Source organism: Pleurodeles waltl, chromosome 11 (genome assembly GCF_031143425.1).
Source record: "Pleurodeles waltl isolate 20211129_DDA chromosome 11, aPleWal1.hap1.20221129, whole genome shotgun sequence".
In the NCBI taxonomy this organism is placed as follows: domain Eukaryota; kingdom Metazoa; phylum Chordata; class Amphibia; order Caudata; family Salamandridae; genus Pleurodeles; species Pleurodeles waltl.
This window is the reverse complement of record NC_090450.1, coordinates 865750241-865772905: the sequence shown is the minus strand read 5'-3', so window position 1 is coordinate 865772905 and position 22665 is coordinate 865750241. Positions and strand designations below refer to the sequence as shown.

The 22665-nt window shown below is 43.1% G+C and overlaps 1 protein-coding gene across 3 annotated transcripts in view; it reads left to right on the top strand.

Annotated features, from left to right (window-relative positions):
• SGSM1 (small G protein signaling modulator 1) overlaps positions 1 to 22665 on the top strand; it is a 950757-nt gene that overhangs the window by 839162 nt on the left and 88930 nt on the right. For all 3 annotated transcript variants that reach the window (XM_069214718.1, XM_069214717.1, XM_069214716.1), the window contains one exon: positions 16081 to 16205. In XM_069214718.1, the coding sequence (XP_069070819.1) occupies positions 16081 to 16205 (125 nt within the window). The remainder of the gene's footprint in view (positions 1 to 16080; positions 16206 to 22665) is intronic.

The following is a 22665-nucleotide window of genomic DNA, read 5'->3' as shown; positions in this document are numbered from 1 at the left end:
GGAAGAGACCAAAAAAACAAAGACACCTGCACAAATTTATAGACTTGGCTTTTTTAATGTACAAAAGATTAATAGCAATGCATTGGAAAGCCCCTAAGGCACCCGATCTGAAATCCTGGTACTCTCTAATAATACGCTGGGCTCGCACTGAATACCAGGTACTAAAAAGAATGGTGCACGAAAGGCGACAACACACAGGATGCTCCACTTGGGAGGATTTGGTAACAAAATTGGAGGCTAAAAACGATGAGAAGCCTCCTTGAATTGGGGCACATACAATCGCGATAATCACGTCATAAATTCCCCTGCATCCCCCATTACGGAAACAAATTCATAGGGCACCCAGGTATCATAGCACACACACATAATTTCCTCCCATCTCTCTAGTACTAATTGTTCATCAAATTTTCGTCACCACAGTCCCAGCGACACGTGAGGAGCAGAAAACCAGGGTAGCCATCTGCATACACTAATCCAGATGGTGCCCTCCTCAGGCAGCCAGGGAACTCATGCATGCAAAACAAGGCCCACACTGGTCACGAGCGAATGCCTATATAAAATAAACAATAAAGGATAAACCCATGGAGGGTGCAGCCAGAAATGATACTGTAAAACTTGAAGTGTTCCGTGAAGTGCATATTGGGGGGGTGTGTGATTGTTAAATGACCTAGATATTAGTTATTGTATTGGTTTATCCTGTGGTTGCAAATTGAATAATTTGTATTATATTTTGAAATATAAAATCAATAAAAATATTTTTTAAAAAAAATATATAGATAGAGAAAATAAAACACAGCAAATGTGGCTAATACTAGAAAAATAAAGCAATGCTGAATGAAATGTAACTGGGCTTAAAGTGAACAACGACAGGCCTAGTTTGCTAAAATAATGTGTCTAAAACATGGCTAAAATAGCATGCAACACTTGCTTCCTTCTACTGAAGCTCTTTTGGAACGTATAATGCCTGTGTGGGAAAAACCCTTTTTGGGCCCAGCACTCCACAGGCAAACATCCAGGTAACCCATAAGTTCAGTCCTTTCACGTTTCACCCATATTTCTGGTAGCACAAGCTTATTGCTCGAAACTGAACTCTGTCCCACTGTACCATCTGATAGAGCCTTATAAAATCTGGACTCTGTTGGCCATAGGTCTTTGCATCTGACAGTCATGATCTCTTCACAGCAACTGCCACTTGTCTCCAGGGTTGATTTGTACATGCCCTTTGGGAATTAGTAAAACATTGTCATCAACATACCAGACAACATGAAAAAGCAATTTACCCATTGGGTCTTTGACATGCTGAAGAAAGGGATCATATTATTGGTGCCTGTGGAAGAATGGCATTCAGGATTCTACTCTTTTAACTTAAACATGTTCATTTAGTAGGACAAGTTGTAGACATGGGCAATAAATGCAAAAGTTTGATTGACATTTCTGGATCTCCACGATACCTGTTTTCATCTTTCAGTTCTTCCCAACAACAAAAGTTACCTGGGGTTCACTGTGGGGTCCCAAAACTTTCAGTCCATGGTTTTTGCTTTATGGGCTGACAAAAGCGTGTGAGAAGTGGTGGCAGTTGTTGTGGAGGCAGTTGTGGAGGCTTTATTGTAATGGTTAGAAGCCCTACTGTCGGTGGAAGAACACCCAGTGCTTAATTTATAAAACAATAAGTACTGGGGCCCAAAGTTTTGCTTGAAGGCTGGGGCTACTGAAGGTCAGCTTGCTGAATACAAAAGCCACATAGTCATTAATCCACCTGATATATCTTTAATCCACCCCCAGACACTTCCTGCCTCTTTAGGTCACTTTTGCAGATTCCTGCGTTTCCGTTTGTCATTGTGTTTCTGTCTGTTGCTTCCACCTCCTTCCCCCCATGTGTTTTTCTCTCTCCTGCTCTGGGTCAACAGTCTGATGAAGAAAAGTAAATACTGGTCCCCAAAAATGAGTGCCTGTGGGTCCCAACTGCAACTGCTGGCTCATAAAAAGCACTGCAACCACCTTCAGCACACGACTGTCCTCAATGCCTTTGGCTGCACTGTCAATGTCCAAAAATCTTACATCAGTCCAACACAGTCCAACGCAGAGGTTAACCTTCATAAGAACAGTGCTGGACACAAAGGTTTTCCCTTCTCCTCAGAGAACTGCAGATATTCAAGAGAGGATTGTGAGATTTCCCACAAAAACACAGCTCCCAGTTCTGCATTTCATATATCTGCTTGATTTAATGTTTTCTGTTAGTTCTGCGTGCCACAGATGAGGGACGTCCAGTGTGCCTTTGATGACAGTGTCTCCAGCATCAAAGAAGCTTCTGGGTTCAGGTGCAGATTCTCTCCAATCAGTGCATCCAGAATGGATCACACAAATCTTGTTTTGGGTTGTCATTGTAGCTATTCACAAATAAGACAAAAACAGAATCACAGATGCCTCTGCACTGGGGTGTGTTGCCCATATGGGTGATTTGAAGTTGCAACGTCAATGGTTGTGTCAGCATAAGCATTTAAATGTGCTGGAGCAGCAGGAAGCCAACCTTGCCATGAATGCATTTATCCCTTTCATTTCAAGGAGCACCTTTCAGATTCTGTCAAACAATTTCATCACCATCCATTATATAAACAGAAAGAACAGTGTGTGGTCAGGCACTCTGTGTTGGGAGCCATTAGCAGTGGGAATAGTAGCAGGGCATTTTTCCAGTAAAAGCTTATCTTGCATATTCCCTCTGTATGGAGGCTTGTGAGTGGGAACTACACTTCAAAGTGACAGGGGTGATATTCTACAGATTGGTATGTCCATACTATACCCCTTCACTGTGATGCAGAACAGTAAGTACATTCGGTTTTGTGCCATATACTTCCTCTGAATTGTTCCCTGGGTTTTCTTTCAGATTCCTATGGTCTCAGGGTTTGTTTCCACCAGTTCTGCTGCTGCTGAAAGTCCTGCTGATGGTGTGAGAGGATCAGGCATTTAAAATCCTGATTGTCACAGAATGGGTAGGCAGTATCTCATTAGCCAATCTGTTGGCACTCTATATTTGGCTACTTGTTCCTCCCACGAACATGATGGACGTCTCTTGCAACAGGATGGCCAGTTCCTCCTCATCAATCGCCAAATGCAGCAACTGCATACTTTGAGATTGCCTGGTGCTAGCTAGAGTTCCAGATGAAGTGACAGACATCACCTTGGCTCACAGGTAACCCACTACAAAATACTTTTACATGTGTTGCTGGAACACATTTGTTACATTGTGCTAGTCAGAAGGACTAGCCCTTTTAAATCCTGCAGGGGACTTGCATCGTCTTTTACACAGCAGGTGTTCACTGTGGCTACAGTTAAGGGCTATTTGGCTGCCCTCTCTGCCTTCATGTGTCTTCCTTTCCAGCAGTTTTTGTTTAGATCGCAATTTGTGACACGTTTTCAAAAAGGTTTCCTTCTTTATTCTTATTTTATTCAGACGCCTTCAGTGGGATATGAATCTTGAGTTGCCAATCCCATTCAAGCTAGTGCACACTCACCCAGTTGTCCCTCTCACTTTGAAGGCAGTGCTGTGGGGGTCAGTAATTTCAGCTCATGGGGTTGGAAAATGCAAGGCCTTTTCAGTTCGGTCAACTTTCATATTTTTCTACCCAGAAACACTGGGCCTCTGTGCCTGCCTATCTGTCCCAGCAAGGTAGGTGCATGCTTAATAAGAGCCCAACAGTATGCAAACATGTTGTGCTTTTATTGTTGGTGTCATTGATTTCTCTGGTTCCTCTTCCCACTCCTCAATGGGGTACAGAACAAATACCAGGAAGTGACTCCAGCACACCAAGTGGCATCTTATATACTCCAATGTCTTCTTGCCAGAGGGTGGAGTACTGACAGAAGCCTCATGGTGCCACCTGACAGTGCTAGAGACTTTATGCTGGGTAAAAGCTTTCTGTTGAACTGTGGCACAGAGAACTATATTTATAAGGAAGAAAGATTTGGGAATATCGCCTTTTCACCAGGAATATTGTTACCTAAAGTAAGTATCTTTTTCTTCTGCTCCTACTCATTTGAGTATTACGTACAGTACGAATACATTAACATGAGCTCAAAATTTCTAACTTAATTCAGTCCTCAGAAATAGGCAGCTACACTGAGCACTTTCCGGTAATAACTCTGGATTTGGAGATTGTGGAATTATCTGTCAAAAGGCCCAGTAGTACGACCAGTGGTGAAAACGTGCCTTAAATAGTCTCTAGCTGTGAATTATGGGGGTGGCTGAATGTGATGTATGTGTGGTACAGTAGCAAGACAGAGAGTGTCAATAAGATCTTGAAAGTTGAATTGATACCATTGGAGACACCTTGTTAATGTACTAGTACCTAAAATGTGCTAAGGAAAATAGTTAAGATGAGATAAATAGCTGATTAGACTGTTTGCTGACAATGCAGAATGCTCCCAGCATAGCTGGGAGACCTCTAGCAACTAAACTCTTTGTGAAAGAGGTCAGATCACAGATAATGCTTATAAAAGCTGAAGAGGGTATTCGATAAGTGGGTTAAGTGAACAAGTTAAACTTTTTTCCCAGTATTATAAACATGTGTATACTAGTGAAAACCAAGATCCTGTTATGGAGGACGTACAATTGAATCAGTCCAGACTTCCAACTCTCTGTGAAACAAAGAGAAGTTTATTAGCCCACGTTGCAAAATAAACAATAATAATGGTCTTTATAAAACATCAAATTCATAAGACCCCAGGACTTGATGCAACATATTATGGTGTAATATCTCTTGACTTGTGTGATTCCTTTTTGGTTTGTTGAATTGTTTTGGACTGTCAAAGGCCATTACTACCATTACTTCGACACTTGGCAAAGTCAAAATGTTATCTTCTTTCTGCAGGCAGATAACTGTGCTGAATGTATAGGCAAATTGTTTCACTAAATGACTAAGGTCTATGATAGAAATACCTATGCTTGGCTTGGTCCCCAGGAACCAATCAGATTTTACCAGACATGACATATGCATGCGGCAATGTTAAGAAAGCCATATATCTGATAGGTCACATGCATAGGATTGGTATATTGTCATGTTTCTCTCCCAGAGTGCCAAGAAAGCATTTAGCAGAGTTGAATGTGGCTTTCCTGCGTGAGATGTTCATATATATGGCTCAGTCCAGCCTTCTATTGGGTAATGGTATCTTACTCCTCACTCGTGTCTTGAATATTTTTTAATAGATTCTCACCACAATTAAATATGCCCACACCACATAGAAAAATCACCAGTACAAAAACTGACGATTGCCTGAACAATATCAAAATGGCAAATATTGAGAAGAAGTTATACTTCAAAACTGTCGGCCACAACATCAGCCAACAAGAAGGATGTTATCTATAACAGCAACCTTTCCTCATTCATACTCATCTATATGGCTCTTACTCAGTCCTCTGGACCTTTATATTATTGCCAGTTCCCTTAACACCCCTCCCCTAAGCACCCCACCAGAGTCTTGTTAGAGTAAGCTTCATATCAGTCAGTGATCTTGTAAACCTTTCATCTGATAGAGACTTCTAGCCATAAATTCCTTACCTTATAATATTCCGCAGGCATTACACTGGATCTGGAAAATCTTGAACAGTACCTCTGTGTGCTGGCAGGTGGCTTCAAATGACTCCACTTAGGCTTTGTCCACACCAGATGTGAGATGCATGATGCCTATTTAGAGTTCACCCCAACAATCTTTCCTTTCAACACCAGCAGTGCAAATCCAGAACTGCTATCTTTATCAATGTTCGCCCTCATTTGTTTTCCACATTTGTTTTTTTTAGCATTGTCCCTTAGGAAACCAGTGGGTTTTAAATCCTGTGGGGCCGGTCACAGGCAAATCTCTGTGACGGGTCCCCATCTTGTTTGCTTGTGGTGCCTGAAGCTGGACCACGACTACAGGAACTGCCACACCATCAATCCCAAGGAGATGCAGAAGAGGAAGTTACTGGCGGGTCGGCATCAGAAGAACCTGCACCACGCAAAGTCCTGGTCATGTGGAAGGTCCCATGGCCACTTTTGGAGTCATTCCCGTCAGTCGCTGTCAGTCATCATCTGGTAAGTCCCACAAACATAAACAATTCAAGCAGTCATAGTGCTCTTTGACCTTACCACTCCTTTTCATGTCATTGGCACACCCGTGCGCAGGACGGTTTCATGTCCCGGCTGTCCCGCTCCTGTGGCCCGAGCTTCCTTACCCAGCACCCCACCCGTGAGAGCCTGGGTGTGTTTGCTTCAACCTCCAAAGTGAATCCAAGTGTGTTCCCTAACACTCCACTGGATTGGGAATCGAAGAGGCTCAATACCTTCGAAAAAAGGTTTTGCTCTTCCATTAACCTTGCACTGCCATTGGTGAAAACTACATGCTTCTTGGGCGGTTATAGAAGCACTGTTGCCACTCCGCTGCCACACCGGGCTCAGATCAGCTGGCTTATTTGGGGATGTCCAGGCATCCCTTACCGACATGGCCTTTGATCTCACACACCTGTTCAGCAGCAAAGCTGATTCATGATTCAGCACTTCTGGAACAGTATGATCACTACTCGGGCTTGCCATGGCCGCGCTCCAGCTGCACTCTTCCTTTCACTCCTTCCCTGGCTATGTTAGAGGCTGCTAGCCATGTCCTTTCCAGCAAACCCACCAAGACAACAGGCTTCCCAGACTTTTCGTGGAAGCGACTTCCAGAAGTCCCATAGAAACCAAGGCTAGAGATCTGCCCAGCTGGCTGCCTCCCAGCTGCCACAGTCTCCAATCCTCTTTAGTGTGCTTTCGCAACAACACAGGCACTCTGTTGGAGCAGCATCAGGCACCACCTGCCTCGATGGTGAGTGATAACATCAGACAAGTGGGTGCTTCAAATTGTCCAGCAACCTTGGCGGCTCTACCACTGTCCTCAGATAGGCTTATGGAAGACCACCTCTCCATGCTGCTCCAGGAAGTTCAGGCTCCTTTGAATATAAGAGCCATCTAGAAGGCAGGCTTCAGAAGTAGGTTGAAGTTGCTATTCATGCTATTTTCTGGTGCCAAAGACGGACAGAGGCCTCTGCCCTTTGCTAGAACTTCGTCCTCTCAATGCCTTCTTGAGGATGGAGAAAATCAAAATGTTCACCTTGAACACCTCTGTCCTTGACCCTGGAGACTAGATGGTAGCGTTGAACCTGCAGGACACCTATTTCCATATCCCTATTTTCAGGCCCACTGGCGTTACCTACGTTTCATGATGGGTCAGGAGCACACCTCCCTTTTGGTCTCACCTGTGCCCCTTGCTGCAGTGCTGGCAAAAATCTGCGGAGGCCAGGATTACTAGTCTTCCCCCACTTCAACGACTGGCTACTAAATGTGGGCTCACCATAGGCATTTGTAACTCATCACCTGACTATGGTGAACCTTTTGCACTCACTAGGGTTTACTAGCAGCATGCCGAAGAAAAACCTGACTGTTCCTTAGAAGCTTCCTTTCATTGGAGCTGTTCTGGATACAGTGCAGTTCTACTCCTACTTTCCACTGATAAAGTATGCGAGAGAGCATATATGGGCTTGACTGTGGGATCAGAGGTCCCATTGGGCGCAGCTCCAGGGGTACTTCTCCGACCTGGTCCAGATTTTGAAGGAGACTGCAATAGATCAGCAGTGGCGGTTGCTGAACCGAGATAGAATCCATGACAGACCCCTCTTCCTTCACCACCCAGAGCTGATAGTGGTGACTGATTCATTGTTCTGGGCTGATAGGCCATCTGGGAGATGTGAAGATCAGAGACCTATTTTCTCCAGCAGAGTCTTTTCTCCAGCAGAGTCTTGGCTCCACACTAATCTTCAGGAACTGAGGATGATTTGCTTGGCATTGAAAGCTTTCGTACCCTCCATCAAAAGAAAGCTGGTCCAGGTGTTCACAGACAACACTACTGCCATATGGCAGTATAGAAAGCAGGGCAGAGTGAAGTCCTTGATTCCATGTCAGGAGGCTCTGCATCTCTGGACATGGCTGGAATGTCAGGACATTTTCCTTGCCATGCAGCACCTGATGAGATGTCTAAGCACCACAGCAGATTAACTCAGCCATCGATGCCTTGCGGAAAATGAATGGTGTCCGCATCTAGAGATGGCTGAGGTCACTTTCAGGACTGGGGAGAACCTTGGATAGATCTATTTGCAACTGATGAAAACATGCACTGTCATCACTTACGTGCACTGGAGTTTCCAAAATGTCTCTCGCTCGGAGACTCATTCTGATTATACTGGAATACGGGGCACCTTTATGCCTTCCCTTTCATCAGACAGTTCTGAAAAAGATCATAACTGACCTGACCCAAGGTATCCTGGTGGCTGCAGATTGGACTAGGAGCATATGCCACCCAGAACTTATGGGCATGACCATCTGTCCTCTAATCAGGGTGCTATTCCTGGACTATATCCTGTCGCAACAACAGAGAGGGGAGGGCTCATACCTGAAGCTGCACACACTCATGCTTCGCGAATGAGCGGCAATTAGTTGGATGTCTTCAAAATACCTCCCGAAGTCTGTAAGGTCATCTTGGCAAACAGGCATCCATCAATAAAAAACTGTATATGCCTGCTGTTGGGACACTTTTGTGGCATGGTGCACTCAGAAACACATTAGCCTACTTTCTGCACCCTTGTCTGAAGTGTTCTAGTTTGTTTTGTCCTTAGCACGGCAAAGCCTTGCTCTGGGCACATTTGAGAGGTATATTTCAGCCATCTCAGTTTTTTTGTGGTTGCTGGACCTACCCTCCATGTTTAAGTCACCAGTTGTGACACGTTTTATGAAAGGTCTTCAGCACATGTTTCCTCGGACATCTTCCTGTATGCCCAGGGGGATCTTCATTTAGTTTTAACCTGTTTGATGTGTCCCCCCTTTGAACCCATGCATGGCTGCACTTTAAGACTTCTGATGATGAAGACTGTCTTCTTGGTGGCCACCTCATTGGCCAGGAGGGTCATAGGTTACAGGCTCTTTCGTTTCACCCTCCAAACACCAGCTCCTTCTCAGACAAATAGGTTCTGTGAACCCATGCCGCTTTTTTGTCAAAGATGGTGACACCGTTTCACCTCGGCCAAAACATCACACTGCTGACTTTCTTTGCAGCACCTCACCCCTTCAAGGAGGAAGAGAGACTTCACCACCTGGACTGTAAAAGGGAACTGTCCTTTTATATCAGTCGTACCAAAGATCACTGGATCGACTGTCAGCTTTTTGTGGGGTTCTCTGACATGAAGAAAAGGAAAGCAGTGCTCAGACCATCTTCAGGTGGATTGTATTCTGCATCAAGATGTGCTACACATTAGCCAAGAAGCAACTCCCTGAGAGCTTGTGGGCTCATTCCACCAGAGCCAAAGCTGTATCTACTGCATTGTCTCATGGAGTTCCTGTCCTGGACATCTGTCAGACTGCTATATGGGCATCCTTGCACACATTTCGCAAACACTATTGCCTTGATAGTCAGGTCTGTCATGGCGGGCACTTTGCTCGTTTAGTCCTTCAGGGCTTCTTGGTCTGAGCAAGTTCACAAGCCCAACTCCAATGATATATTATTTTAGTATCTATCTCTATCAGATAGACTAGTTACTTGCCTTCAGTAGCATCTTTTGTGGTAGAGACCCTTGCTAGTTGTAGATTCCTTACCGACCTTTCCATCCTCACTGTTCTGCGAACTGGACTGTTCCATCTAAAAAGGTCCTGGTAGCCCCTTAGAATCTGCACACTGGTCAAAAAACATTCTGATCTGGCTCTGTGCTTCTGGTGTGGAAATAGTCACAAAAGAAACTGATGCCAGCACGCTGGGGTTGCTCTTATATAGGCACCATGCTCATCAAATCCGGTCACATCCAGTGCGGATGATGCCTACAATAGCAACACAGAGCCATTTGAGGCCACCTTCCGGCACGCAGAAGTACTACTCAAGATTTTCTGGACCCAGTCTGGTGCCTGGGAAATATTTTGAAGTAAGTAATATGCAGCTAGATAGTGTCACCCAGATATAAAGCATTACCAAAGGTAAGTAACTTGTTCTTCACTGCTTTTGAGATATTTTCTCCACTTTGAACATCTAATACATTTTTCTTCCATTGGAAAAACCTCAGAAGACCCAGAGCAGTTACACTTTTAAAGGTAAGTCTCCTGCCTCCTTTGTCTTTACAAGCAAAATACTGGAAATTGGTCCAGCAATTCAACTCCAAGCATCATTATTTGCTTCAAAACTTGCATCTTCCAAATAAGTAATGAAACAAGCACTGTTGAGCTAGCAATGATATCCCCAAAAGCTCTAGAAAAGGAGTAGCATGCCTGCAATGTATCATTGACCTACCAGGGGCATTCAGCAGTGTTGGTATGCAGGTCCTCTTTGCTCTCTTATTATCACAAATGATTATCCACCATACCATCCTAAAAATGTCATGTCATCTCAAAGAGAAAGCCATGCATAAAGATAGAGGCTTGAAATACCTCCTTCGTCTCTTGCAACATTCAGCATTACTCAGGTCTTCCACTCTTTTAAGCATTGACTTTCAGTTCATGCTTGTAATATAGCATACCTGTGCTTGCTAATCCAAAATTCTCAAACCATCTGTTTAAAAAGAAAAGACAACTCTATGTCAAAATGTTGTCAGGTGATAACATGCTTCTTCTGAATGAAAACATGAATTTCCACCATCTACTTGAAACTGTGCCAATCAAAATGGAGTTTGCACTCTTTTCCTGAGATGTCTCAAAGTACCATATTTACTAGATGCACAGCCCTTAGACCAGTATTCAGAATGCTTGAGATCTAAAAGAATGACTCAGAATGAACCAGGAACCTGGCCAGTTAGATATACACACCAACAAGCTCCTGATGTCACTTAGACTCTCGTCTTCTATCCTTCAGTTCGGAACAGAGTTTAAACCTCATGTTTATCCAGTTGGTATTTCAATAACAATTATGAGATTAGTGCCCTAACAATGTCATAAGTATGTTTATAACCATTTCTGCAATGATTGTGCTACATGCTAGCAATTTGGGTTAGGACCACCCAATAGAAATATTCTAGATTCATGGAAAAATAAATTAAATGTTCAAAATGATCTCCCTTCCGTGACACATTTGCTCTCATTTTTTCCATGACAATCATTTCTTCACCAATGTTTCCTCACTCGGTTGACCTATCCAATCCCATTTATTTATTTCATTTACATCTCATTACTAGGATTCAGAAAGACTTCATTTCCTGTCTCGCTTGGCCCCTAATTCACATCCTCAACTAAACCATACTCTAGGCTAACCACAAAACTTGAATCTTGAATTGGAGAAAAGTAATCCTTGAAATAAATGAATCCTGTAAGAAACCAAATTACTGGTTGGGGAGGAAGGGGGTGAAACCCCACTCAAGCAGCAACCACAATTCTTGTTAGCGTAAAGTCACACACAAACCTTACATTAACCTCTCCTCAGCCCTCGGGTAGGGTAGGACAGAGGAGTCAGGCTTAACTCAGTGGCAATGTGTGAATTTGTGCAGAACACAAACAGTAATAAAGCGAAAATACAACACAAGAACAATTCCATACCAAATTAAACAGTAGAGCAATTTTTAGTAAATAAAACAAAACCAAAATGACAAAAATCCAATAAGTAAAACTATGCAAGTTTCAAGATTTCAGTCAAAACTGTACCACAATGCGCAGAGCGGCAACTGTAGATATATGGTCACCCAGACCAGTACAAAGTCAGAAATTCAGGCCAACCGCGAAGTAGCATAGGCCAGCTACAGAAACCCAGGTAGGCCTGCTTTGCAAGAGTACCTTAAATCCTAGTTGTGAAGCATTGCAAGGTCCAGCGTCAAGGATGTGTCGCGCAGCCACGGCGATGTGAGGTCTGGGTTGGAGATGCAATGTGCAGCATCTGTTCTGAGGATCTGCGTGGCAACAATGCAAGGTTCTGAGTCGTTGTCGAGGAGGCTGTCTGATGGAAGCTTGCTAGGTGAAGTCTTGTGTCGAAGATGTTTCATACACCAGCTCGGTTCTGAAGAGACCACAGTGCTTGCAATGTCATCAAGGCTGCCCTCAACCAGGGGCTGGCAATGTGGGGGCCTGCGTTAGGGATGCGTTGCATGGGTTCCGATGAGGCTGCAAGGTCGATGCGGAGTCCTTGCACTGGAAGAATCTTCACAGCAGAGGCAATGCTCCAGTTCTGCTTGGGGTTGTGCTGCACAGCAGAGGGTATGCGTCAGTTCTGCTGGATCCAGAGATGGGCTGGCGGAGCACCTTCAGGCCCACTTCCAAGTGTATAGGACTGGGGTGGAAACGTTTGGCAGGGTATAACTCATAGTTGCAGATTCCAGGTGCTGGTTACAAGAGACTAGCCCAGCAGGCAGCAGGTCAGCACAAAGAGGCAGGAGTCCTTTGGGACAGCAGTCCAGCAGAGTGCCAGTCCTTTTAGCAGCACAGAAGTCCTTCTTCCTGGCAAAATCTTCGAAAGGTCCAGAAGTGTATTGAAGAGTTGGGGTCTGAGGTCCCACATTTATACCTGGTGCCCACTTTGAAGTAGGTGAAACTTACATCGGTTTCTCCCTTCAGAGGTGCTTGGAATTTCCTGCCTCCCTGCCCTGGCCAGCTTGTCTGGGGGGTCACAAAAAACCCAAATCAAACCCTTTGTGAGGGTGCTGAAGCAGAGCCTTTCTGATGTGCAAGTGTGGTAGGTGGCAGCTCCTCCCCCTCGTTAACTTAGAGAGGCCCATTCTGCCAAAAGCTATTTTCTTGTCTCACTGTCTGGTAGCATTACACCAAGGTCAACTGCTACCTACACCTAGTCATGCGACCCAGGAACAGACTGCAGGCACCAAATAGTTGGGACAGCAAAATGACTACTTTCTAAAAGTTACATTTTCAGAATTATGACTAAAATTCCAAATTTACTATTAAAGCGGGCTTTTAATTACAATGCTTCAGACACCAAACTCAAACCGTCGACCTGCTCTCAGTTGAAAGTTATCACTTATTAATTGTCTTAATGTAATCTAGTGTTATCCCATGGGAGAGGTAGGCCTTGCAGTAGTGAAAATGAATTTGAGTTTTTCACTACTAGGACATGTAAAACTTAAAAGTGCATGTCCTACTTTTTAAATACATTGCACCCCGCCCTCCGACCTGTCTAGGGCTGCCCTTTTTGTGACTTATATGTATTAAAAAGAAAGGTTTGGGCCTTGTCCATAGATTTAGTTTGCCAGTGCTACATGGCAGTTTAAAAGACGCATACACCGGCTGCAGTGCCAGGCCTGAAACATATTTAAAGGGCTACTTATCTGGGTGGCACAATCAGTGCTGCAGGCCCACTGGTAGCATTTAATTTACAGGCCCTGGGTGCATGTAGTACCACTTTACAATAAACGAGTAAGTAAATTAAATATGCCAAATGGATTTAAGGCATTTTATTATGTTTAAAGGAGAGGGCACAAGCACTTTAGCACTAGGTAGCAGTGGTAAAGTGTACAAAGTCCTACAATCCAACATAAATGTGTACAGAAAACAGGAAAGTGAATGCAAAACGTTTAGGGTTGGCCCTGCAGAAAGGGCCATGTCCAACAAATACCATTCCTCTGTTTTTAGAAACTATAATGATATCTAGAAAAACCTGGGCATACTTCTTAATACTAATAGGATGCTCAGTACTGTAGTCCGTGTCTGTTCCTTGAGTCGAACTTACTCAGATTAATCCTGTTTATACAACCGATTCACAATGGGTGTTTTTTGTCCACCATTGTGCCTCCCAGGCGAGTAAGATGCATGCCACATCCTGAGTCTCATAACCAGACTAGTGTTTTTTTCTAAGTGTGAATTTGACAGAAGAAATTCCAGCACTATGTTGAATTATTGACCGTAGCTAAGTTAGGATAAGGGGGTGGGAAAGGACACATTATAGGTAGCTGGACAATAGACAAATTGCTGGAAAACCGGCAAACATTTTGGGCAGTCTTCAACATATATATGTAGTTTTCTAACATGGAAATACATAGAAAATTGATCCTCATAAAAGCTAGTTAGGCCCTTTATGGAATGGTATGGAAAACACCCCATACAGCATGGAGACATAGGGCCTGATTCTAACTTTGGAGGACGGTGTTAAACCGTCCCAAAAGTGGCGGATATACCACCTACCGTATTATGAGTTCCATAGGATATAATGGACTCGTAATACGGTAGGTGGTATATCCGCCACTTTTGGGACGGTTTAACACCGTCCTCCAAAGTTAGAATCAGGCCCATAGTGGAAGAAGTATCTCCACAGAGAGAAAATAAAATGTGCAAATACCTATTTTCACATGATTTACTCATACAGTTTTCATCCAGGTAGTAATATCTATGAGTGAATATTGTGAAGTAGGAGAACTTCTGGAAATCTGCACCTGCTGCAGATGTCGAGTAGTACTTTTATGATTCTTTATGATTTAAAAAAAAAATGAGTTTGTTTATCGGGCCTATACACATTTAGTTACGCATCTGATTACCCTGATGTGAATTTGAGATTAAAATACTGCAAGGTCCTCTCTGGTGGTGCTCCAAATTACTTTCTACATCACTGACACTCACCTAATTTTCTATTTGATGTTAATAGCGTGCAGGGAGATTTGCATTAATTGCTTATCCTACTCATATGGACTGGTTATTCTCGGTTGTATTAATGGTTCAGAGAAGTGCCCTAGAATGTGGGAACTTTTCATATCCTTCTATTCAGCTAGTTCTCCTGTTCCTAGCCCCGCAACAATCAGTCTACTCCGACAAAAGAGCATACAACAGTCCAGTGATTAAGAAACAAGGCCCAACAAGGAAGAGGTGAGGGTTGGGGATCGATCTCGCTCTCTCCCCTCTCTTTTCCTGTTGGTGGAGATTAGCTATTAAGGGGTAACCCCATGGTGGGGATTAAGCCGGAGCCCTGATGCAAGCAAGATACATCCTGCCTTTTGTTATAAATGAGGACTTAAAAAAAAAAAAAAGAATGAGTGACAGCACACAATGTACAACCGAGGGTGCTCTCTGGACTGAAAACACAACAACATTTCCTTCTGTCAGGAAAACATTGCTTTCCCTACTCGAGCCGACCGCTTCTCTAGGCGTATTACAATATTTTACAATACAATCACTAACATTATCATCATCATCTTCAACACCACTCTTCGTGCATACCCCCTCCTCTGATAAAAAAATATCTGAGATCCGAATTGTCAGGAGCTCAGTACATCCAGGAGCGCAACCCAAACAAACCATAGGTTCTCTACACATGGAGCGACTCAACATGCCACAACACTCTCAAAGGACCCTGCTGATCTCATAAACACATCACTCCAGAGAAGTCAGACTGCCATTCAACAATGCTAAAGATGGAATCCAGGAACATGCCACCCCACTCTTAGTAACCTGCACTTGGACTCCCATTGCACACCCATTTTAAATTCCTACACATAGGTAAAAGTTAAAACACAAACATGCCCTTACACACACTCAGAAATTTGATAGTCTAACACAAGCAAAATCGAGCTGTAACCTAACATTGGAAGCACCAAATGCTCCTATGTGTGTCAAAAGAGGAAAAGTACACAAGCCTTTTCATTTGCCTGCCGCCTTGTATGACATTCTTTCTACATGGGCGCTCTCACATTGTACCTTCAGAAAAAAACTCAATATCATCCCATTTTCAAGGCCTCTCACTGCCTACTGACTTCTGCTCTTAAACAATTACAGCAACAGCTGTGATTTTGTGCATTTGTGATGCAATGTCACTGAAGTAAATTGTAACGTGTGATCCTGAGGTATGCCTCCTTTTATAACCTTCATCTTTGTATGTTTCTCCTTTTGTAAACAACTTGCCTACATAACCTCATGATGCGGCACACATTGACAAGCTCTATGTAAAGCTCAATTGACTCCAGTATGTTTAAATATATTGGTGTATTGATACTTTTCATATACTACTTGTGACAAAGCTAATTGGTGTATAAACTATTAGAGAATTTCTTGTTCAATAGTAAATTGAAAATACATTACGATATTCATTTTTTTAATTGTTGTTACCATCCCTCTTTCTATTTAGCAAGAACTGTTGGACTTGTATACCATAAATTTGCATCGAATTGAAAAAGATGTTCAGCGATGTGACAGAAACTATTGGTATTTCACTCCTGCCAATCTAGAGAAGCTACGTAACATCATGTGCAGGTACATTGTGACATCTGGTATCATATGGAGGCTTTGTGTGTTAAAGGAATTTGTGAACGTTGCATCGCAGTTACTTAAGTTGGTGCTAGGTAACCTTTAATAATTGACTTAACCCAGTGTGATTCTTAAATGATAAGTTGTGATACTGAGAATGTTTATGAAGTGAGGTATGTACTATTTCATTTTGTCAGTGTATCAAGTGTGGGCCAAATTGACTTTCATTGTATCATGACCTGCTTGCCTAATCTACATTTAGAGCCACCTGCAAGGCACTGCTACCAACATTTCCATTCTGGATGAGTTGTACTTCAACCAGTTTTGCTTCTCATGTGCTGAACTCTCAGCGAGCAAAAATAATATATCTTTTGCATTTGTGTTCAATGTACTGGATTGAAAATATTTTGGAGGGCCATGCACTATTAATGATCCCTGTTGCGCATTAGGATCCCTATATATGTCATGGCTAAGACTGCCTAGTCCTAGAGTTTACCAAATGGGTGACCATAATACACAAAGCATCGGTACCTTGTAACAGGTATTCAGATAGGTGCTACTATTTCTAGGACATTCAAGCGAAGGGCACATCATAGTACACAAATAAAAATAATAGCTTGTTCAACAATATACAAAGGATGATTTTTAGGATATTGTGTTTTTGAACCTCAGAAGATGCAATTGATATGTTCTTAATGTCTTGTTCAAGGTGCAGCCAGTTAAGTAAATGATTTGTTAGACAATGCTGTGTGGGGAATTTGGTGCTCTTTAAGGGTTCAAGATAACAGCAAGCACTTAGTTTTCTTCATGTTAAGTTACAAGTTGAGTGGTGTCTGACCCCAATTACCATTTTTACTCTACACATTCTTGGCCCTGGGTGACATTGTGGCTAAATGTCACTGAAATACTGTTGTATGTCATTGGGGCAATGTTTATACCAGTGATTTTAAATTAAGTGGATTTACTCTACAGACTAACAGACATGGGGTAGACTGTGGAGGCCTCGGGGAACTCCATTTCATTTGAATTGGTGGGATTTTGTAATCTGCAAGTTTGGTCTTTATTTTGGATGTATGACAAAAAGCATTTGACTACTTCTGGGAAGAATCTTTTTGGAGCCTCTTTTTTTGGGGGCGGTGTTTCTCACTAAGTTTAGATCAGTGTAAAACCAATATGAGGATGGCTATGCGGGTTGTTTACTTGAAAATGTGAGGTGTCTTCTTCCATATGTTGAACATGGTGTGCTGTTTGTAAGTAGTGAGAGGATTTACATTATTGTTCTCCACATAACAACTCAATGTGGATTAGTAGAGTTTATCCACATTAAAGTGTTTTTTACATTTCTAAGATATTCTTCTGCTTGAGCTTTACTTTTAGTCTTTGTAGGCTGGCAAGCAATCTGAATCTAATCTGTAGGTTAGGGGATGTCATTTATGACTTTTGAGTATTTCTCATGTGTTGGCTTGGTTCAGTGTTTGGTGAGATCACTTTATTGCATTACCAAGCATATTTATTGTGTTGATGTGTGCTGTCTCACGAGTGCATATTTGTACAGCACACCACTTCAGCACAGTCAGTCACAATGTGGCTTAGTGTGCCAAGGCCTTCCATTGTTCCAGTGACCATTGCTAACCAGTGCTAAAGTGCATATGTTCACTCCCTTAAAACATGGTAACATTGGTTCATACCTAATTGTCGTATTTGATCTACTTGTAAGTCCCTAGTAAAGTGCACTACATGTGCCCAGGGCCTGTAGATTTAATGCTACTAGTGGACCTGCAGCACTGGTTGTGCCACCCACATAAGTAGCCCCTTAACTATGTCTGAGGCCTGCCATTGCAAGGCCTGTGTGTGCAGTTTCACTGCCACTTCGATTTGGCTTTTAAAAGCACTTGCCTAGCCTTTAAACTCCCCTTTTTCTACGTATAGAAATGGTAATACATAGAATGTTAATACAAAATCCTGTTTATTGGTGATGTTGGATCTTATATTATTTTAGAAATGCAACTTTTAGACAGTGAGCATTTATCTGCCCTTAAACTCCATTTGTGCCTTACAGCCTATCTCCAGTCCATGGCTGGACTGGGCTGATTGACAGCTCCCTTGTGATTTCACCCAGACAACCACAAATACAGGATACTCAGTCACAGCTGCACTCATCTGTATACTGAATGGGTCTTCCTGGGCTGGAAGTGTGGATGGGCCTGACACTTGCATTTCAAAGGCTAGTGGCCTGCCCTCACACAATGGACTGCCAAACCCCCTACTGGGACCCGGACAGACAGACCTGTTCTGAAAGGGGACCTTGTGCACTTCATAACGACTCTTTGAAGTCTTTCCCACTTCAAAGGCACTTTGGGGTTATAACCTGGGTCCCTGACCCCACGAACTCAGGCACTTCCTGGGACAGACACTCTGAACCAGATCCTGCAATCTGCCAAGAGGAGCGGCATGGCTTGCCAAAGGACTCGCCTAGACTGATTTGCTGTGAAGGACTGCTGCCTTGCTGTTGCCCTGCTGCCTTGCTGGCCTCTGGCTCTGCTGAGCAGTGCTCTCCAAGGGCTTGGATTGAGCTTGCCCCTGTTCCTGAAGTCTCAGTAACAAAAAAGACTTCTTCTCTTCAAGGAAACTCCTTGTGCAGTGAAAATCGACGCACAGCCTGCCAGAATCGATGCACAGCTTGCCCAGCGGTGAAAGAATTGGTGCATCGCCGAACTGGAATGATGCAGCATAGCTCCCCAGGTGGAGGTCAACGCAGCGCCTGCGTTGCGAGCGGAACATTCAACACACAGCCATACCTGCTCAATGCATCTAGACTTCCTGCATGAGGAATCGATGCAGCGCCTGCAGTGCAACAGAAACTCTGATGCATTGCCAGACCGGATCGACGCAGCAGCTGTGCCTTCATCCTGCACACCAAGGATTTCCACGCATCATACCTGGGTGTCAAAAGACCCCGCATTGCAGCGAGAATCCTAGACTGTGCATCAGAAATCTACGCAAAGCCCTTGCAGCGTTGGAAGAATCAACGCATCGTCTGTGCGCATTAGGAAATCCGAAGCACACCTTCCTTTATCCACTCACCTCCTCTTCTGCGGTCTTCATGCGTGTAATTTTGACGCATGCCAGGTACTTGGTGCACACAAGAGACATCTGTTGATTCTTAAAGACTTAAGACTCTTCTTACCATTGCAAAAGTGGTATTTTGACTTGTGCTTATCAAATCTTGATAGTTTTGACCTCAATTTACTAAATATCTTATATTTTTCTAAACCTGTGTGGTGTATTTTTGTGGTGTTGTCACTGTGTTATTGCATGATTTATCACACAAATACTTTACACATTATCTTCTAAATTAAGTCTGACTGCTCAATGTCACGCTACCAGAGGGTGGGCACAAGATAATTTGGATTGTGTGTGACTTATCGTGACTAGGATTGTGGTCCCTACTTGGACAAGGGTGTATACCTCTGCCAACTAGAGACCCCATTTCTAACAGGACTACTGTGCACACCCTGGATAGAACTACTATACATACACTGAGCGAATCACAAACAAGTGGTAGTGGCAAGTTTGTGATCCTCCGATCCTTGCTCCCACATTCCATGTTCCATGTCAAGTGTGTTTATATCAGCATGTGTGTGGTGCATGTATGGTAGTACGATTCTGAGTACTGGGTGAGGGGTGGGGCTGTAGTTTCTGCAGTTCAGAATGAGGGATGTTTTAGGCAGGGTCTGTTCTTTTGTCTGTCCACGATTTACTGCTTCAGGAAGACTAATGATAGCCAGGTGCAGATACCTATTTGTGTCATTGTTTTGTATATTTCTGCTTGGTAACCACATTGATGCTACTTGCTGTGATATCCATCACCTTGCAGGATGGCTGGGCCTGAGGAACAGCCAGAAAATTACATTTGAAAGCTAACTAAACCAGTTCTGAATCCTTAGACAGGGCATAGACATCCTGCTTGGAAAATGTGCACGAGTGGTATCCAAACCATCCTACTTAGTGCCATGTGACCACATAGTACTCAAAGGACTGCTGTATGACTAGGAGCGGTTTCTATTTGACAGCCAGTCTCCAAGAGGTAAGATGACTTCCTGCTGGAGCACCTGAGGATCTTCCTTCTGCAGAGAAAGGGAAGGAATATGCCTGGCCCTGCAAGAGGAGCGACTGTTCGGAAGTGAAGTCCAGCATCTCCCACTGTGGGAATAGCCAGAGGGAGCGAGAGACTGTTCTGAAATGGCTTCCTGGTCTGTCGAAACTGTTTTAGTCTCAAACAGTGTAAGTCCTTCTACTGAAATCAAGTATCGAGTGAGATCGGCAGCCAATTAGTTGAGAGACTGGCGCTGCAGATGTCAATGTCGGAGTCCAAACATTCCATCAACGCCAGAGTGTTGTGCTCTTATCGACCTGGATGCCACAATTACTAAAGTCATGCACGAGTTTGAGCTCGATACACAGTGACCATACACCCGCTGTGCATGTGTATCACCTGCACCTGGACTTGGGAGGCTATAAATGGCGAGGGTGTGCGCTGCTAGAGGGAGCTGCCACCTCTAATTGGCCAAGGTCTTTGATTCAAGCGAGACCGCTGGTGCAGTCCAGACTGTTCAGAAGTTCAGAAGGCGGACCACTGCTTATCTCTGTTCGGCATGTGCCCATACTGCAGCCCATTGACACAGGTAACTGTGGGGCTTCAGAACTTTGTGCAAATGAGAGACTGAATAGCAGGCAGAGGCTTACTGCACAAAGTAGGATTTTTTTAGCAGTTATCCTGTGAAGCAATAGAGCAAATTGAACTATTTGGTAAATATAAATGCCTTTGTGTGTATATAGTGAATGGCACCTGTGTCTAGCCAGCGCTTTGTCCCAGATTAGATGCTAGGAATCGCAGGCTCTGGGGACCTCCCAGACTAGATGCTAAGAATCGCAGGCTCTGGGGACCTCCCAGACGATTTCTAGCACCACAAGATCGCATTCAGGATTTTAACCTTGTGCTTCATTTCCCTAATTGCACTGTATTCTCTGATTAAAGTACTTTTTATTAAAAAGGAAAGCACTAAGCTGGACTATACATTATTTTGGCTTATGGTTGATTGTTGAGTTCTGAGCTTTTGTCCCCCCTCACTACTTCCCTATAAAGCATTTGCCTACATGCTATCCTTTGAGTCAGAATACTAGTGGCAAACGACTCATCCACCGCGCTTGGGGCTCGGTAGCCCCTTTTCAAAAAATGACAAAGTCAAACTAGGAGTACAGTATACCCAGGTGTGAATAACACAGTGTTAGACATGCTGGAAAATATAATGTTAATATAATGTACAAATCTATTCTTTAACATTAAGGAAAACAAATTTACAACCTGAAGAAAGGAAGGGTTTTGTGGCACTATTAATCACTCTCGAAATTGCAGCGAGAGTGGCAGACAAAGGAGGGATAGTAGCAAAAATTTACTATTTTTTATGAACAGGCTAGTGAACAACAAAAGAACTGTAAACCCACTTATTTACCTTTGAAATAATATACTTTGAAAAATAATAAAATTAATTGATTTCTAAAGAAAATAGTAAGGAAAGAATGGATAAAAGAAAGCAAACTATTTTCTCCAAAATGATTCCAGTTACATACATGATATTAATGATCCGCAAGATTTTACAGGTGCCACCAGTCTGAGTAAAATGAGTGGTCGTGTACAATAGAACTATTTTGTGTGTATTAGATATGAGAAATCTTTATACCATGACTTTACTCGAGGAAGGAGTGATGAATGTAGAATATATTCAACTTGAACAGGAGTAAATAGGGTTGGTGAAATGCATCACTTTCAGTTATTACACATGACCCTGTTCTTGGAATATGTTAGTTATGATTATACATTTTTGTTCTACAAATAACAGGAACACTGATACTCTCAAATGTAGTACCAGCGTTAGCAATTATTTTCATGCATCTATTTGAAATGGACAATTTGGACGGTTGTTCGAACTGACACCCTTGGGTGGTAGTCCCCAAACATTTTTCCCTTCACCCTCCTCTTTCCTGAATTTGTTTAGGACCTTGTGCACCTTAGCACTGCTAACCTGTGCTAAAGTGCTAGTGCTCTCTCCCTAAAACATGGTAAAATGTGTCTACACCTTTTTAGCACCTTTAATTTACCTATAGTTCCCGAGTATAAATGGTTCTACATGTACATAGGGTTGGTAAATTAAATGCTACTTGTGGGCTTGCAACACTGATTGTACCACCTGCTTAAGTAGCACTTTAAAACGAACGTCATCCCTGCCACAGCACCTGTAGTGCAGGTTTAACACTGCTATTTCTACCTGGCAAAATAAACACTTTTCCGTGCCTAAACCTTCATTTTTTAATACTTATAAGTACCCCCTAAAGTATGCCCTAAATGCTTCTAGGGCAGGGTGCAAGATATTTAAAAAGTAGGACATGTAAATTTAGGTTTTACATT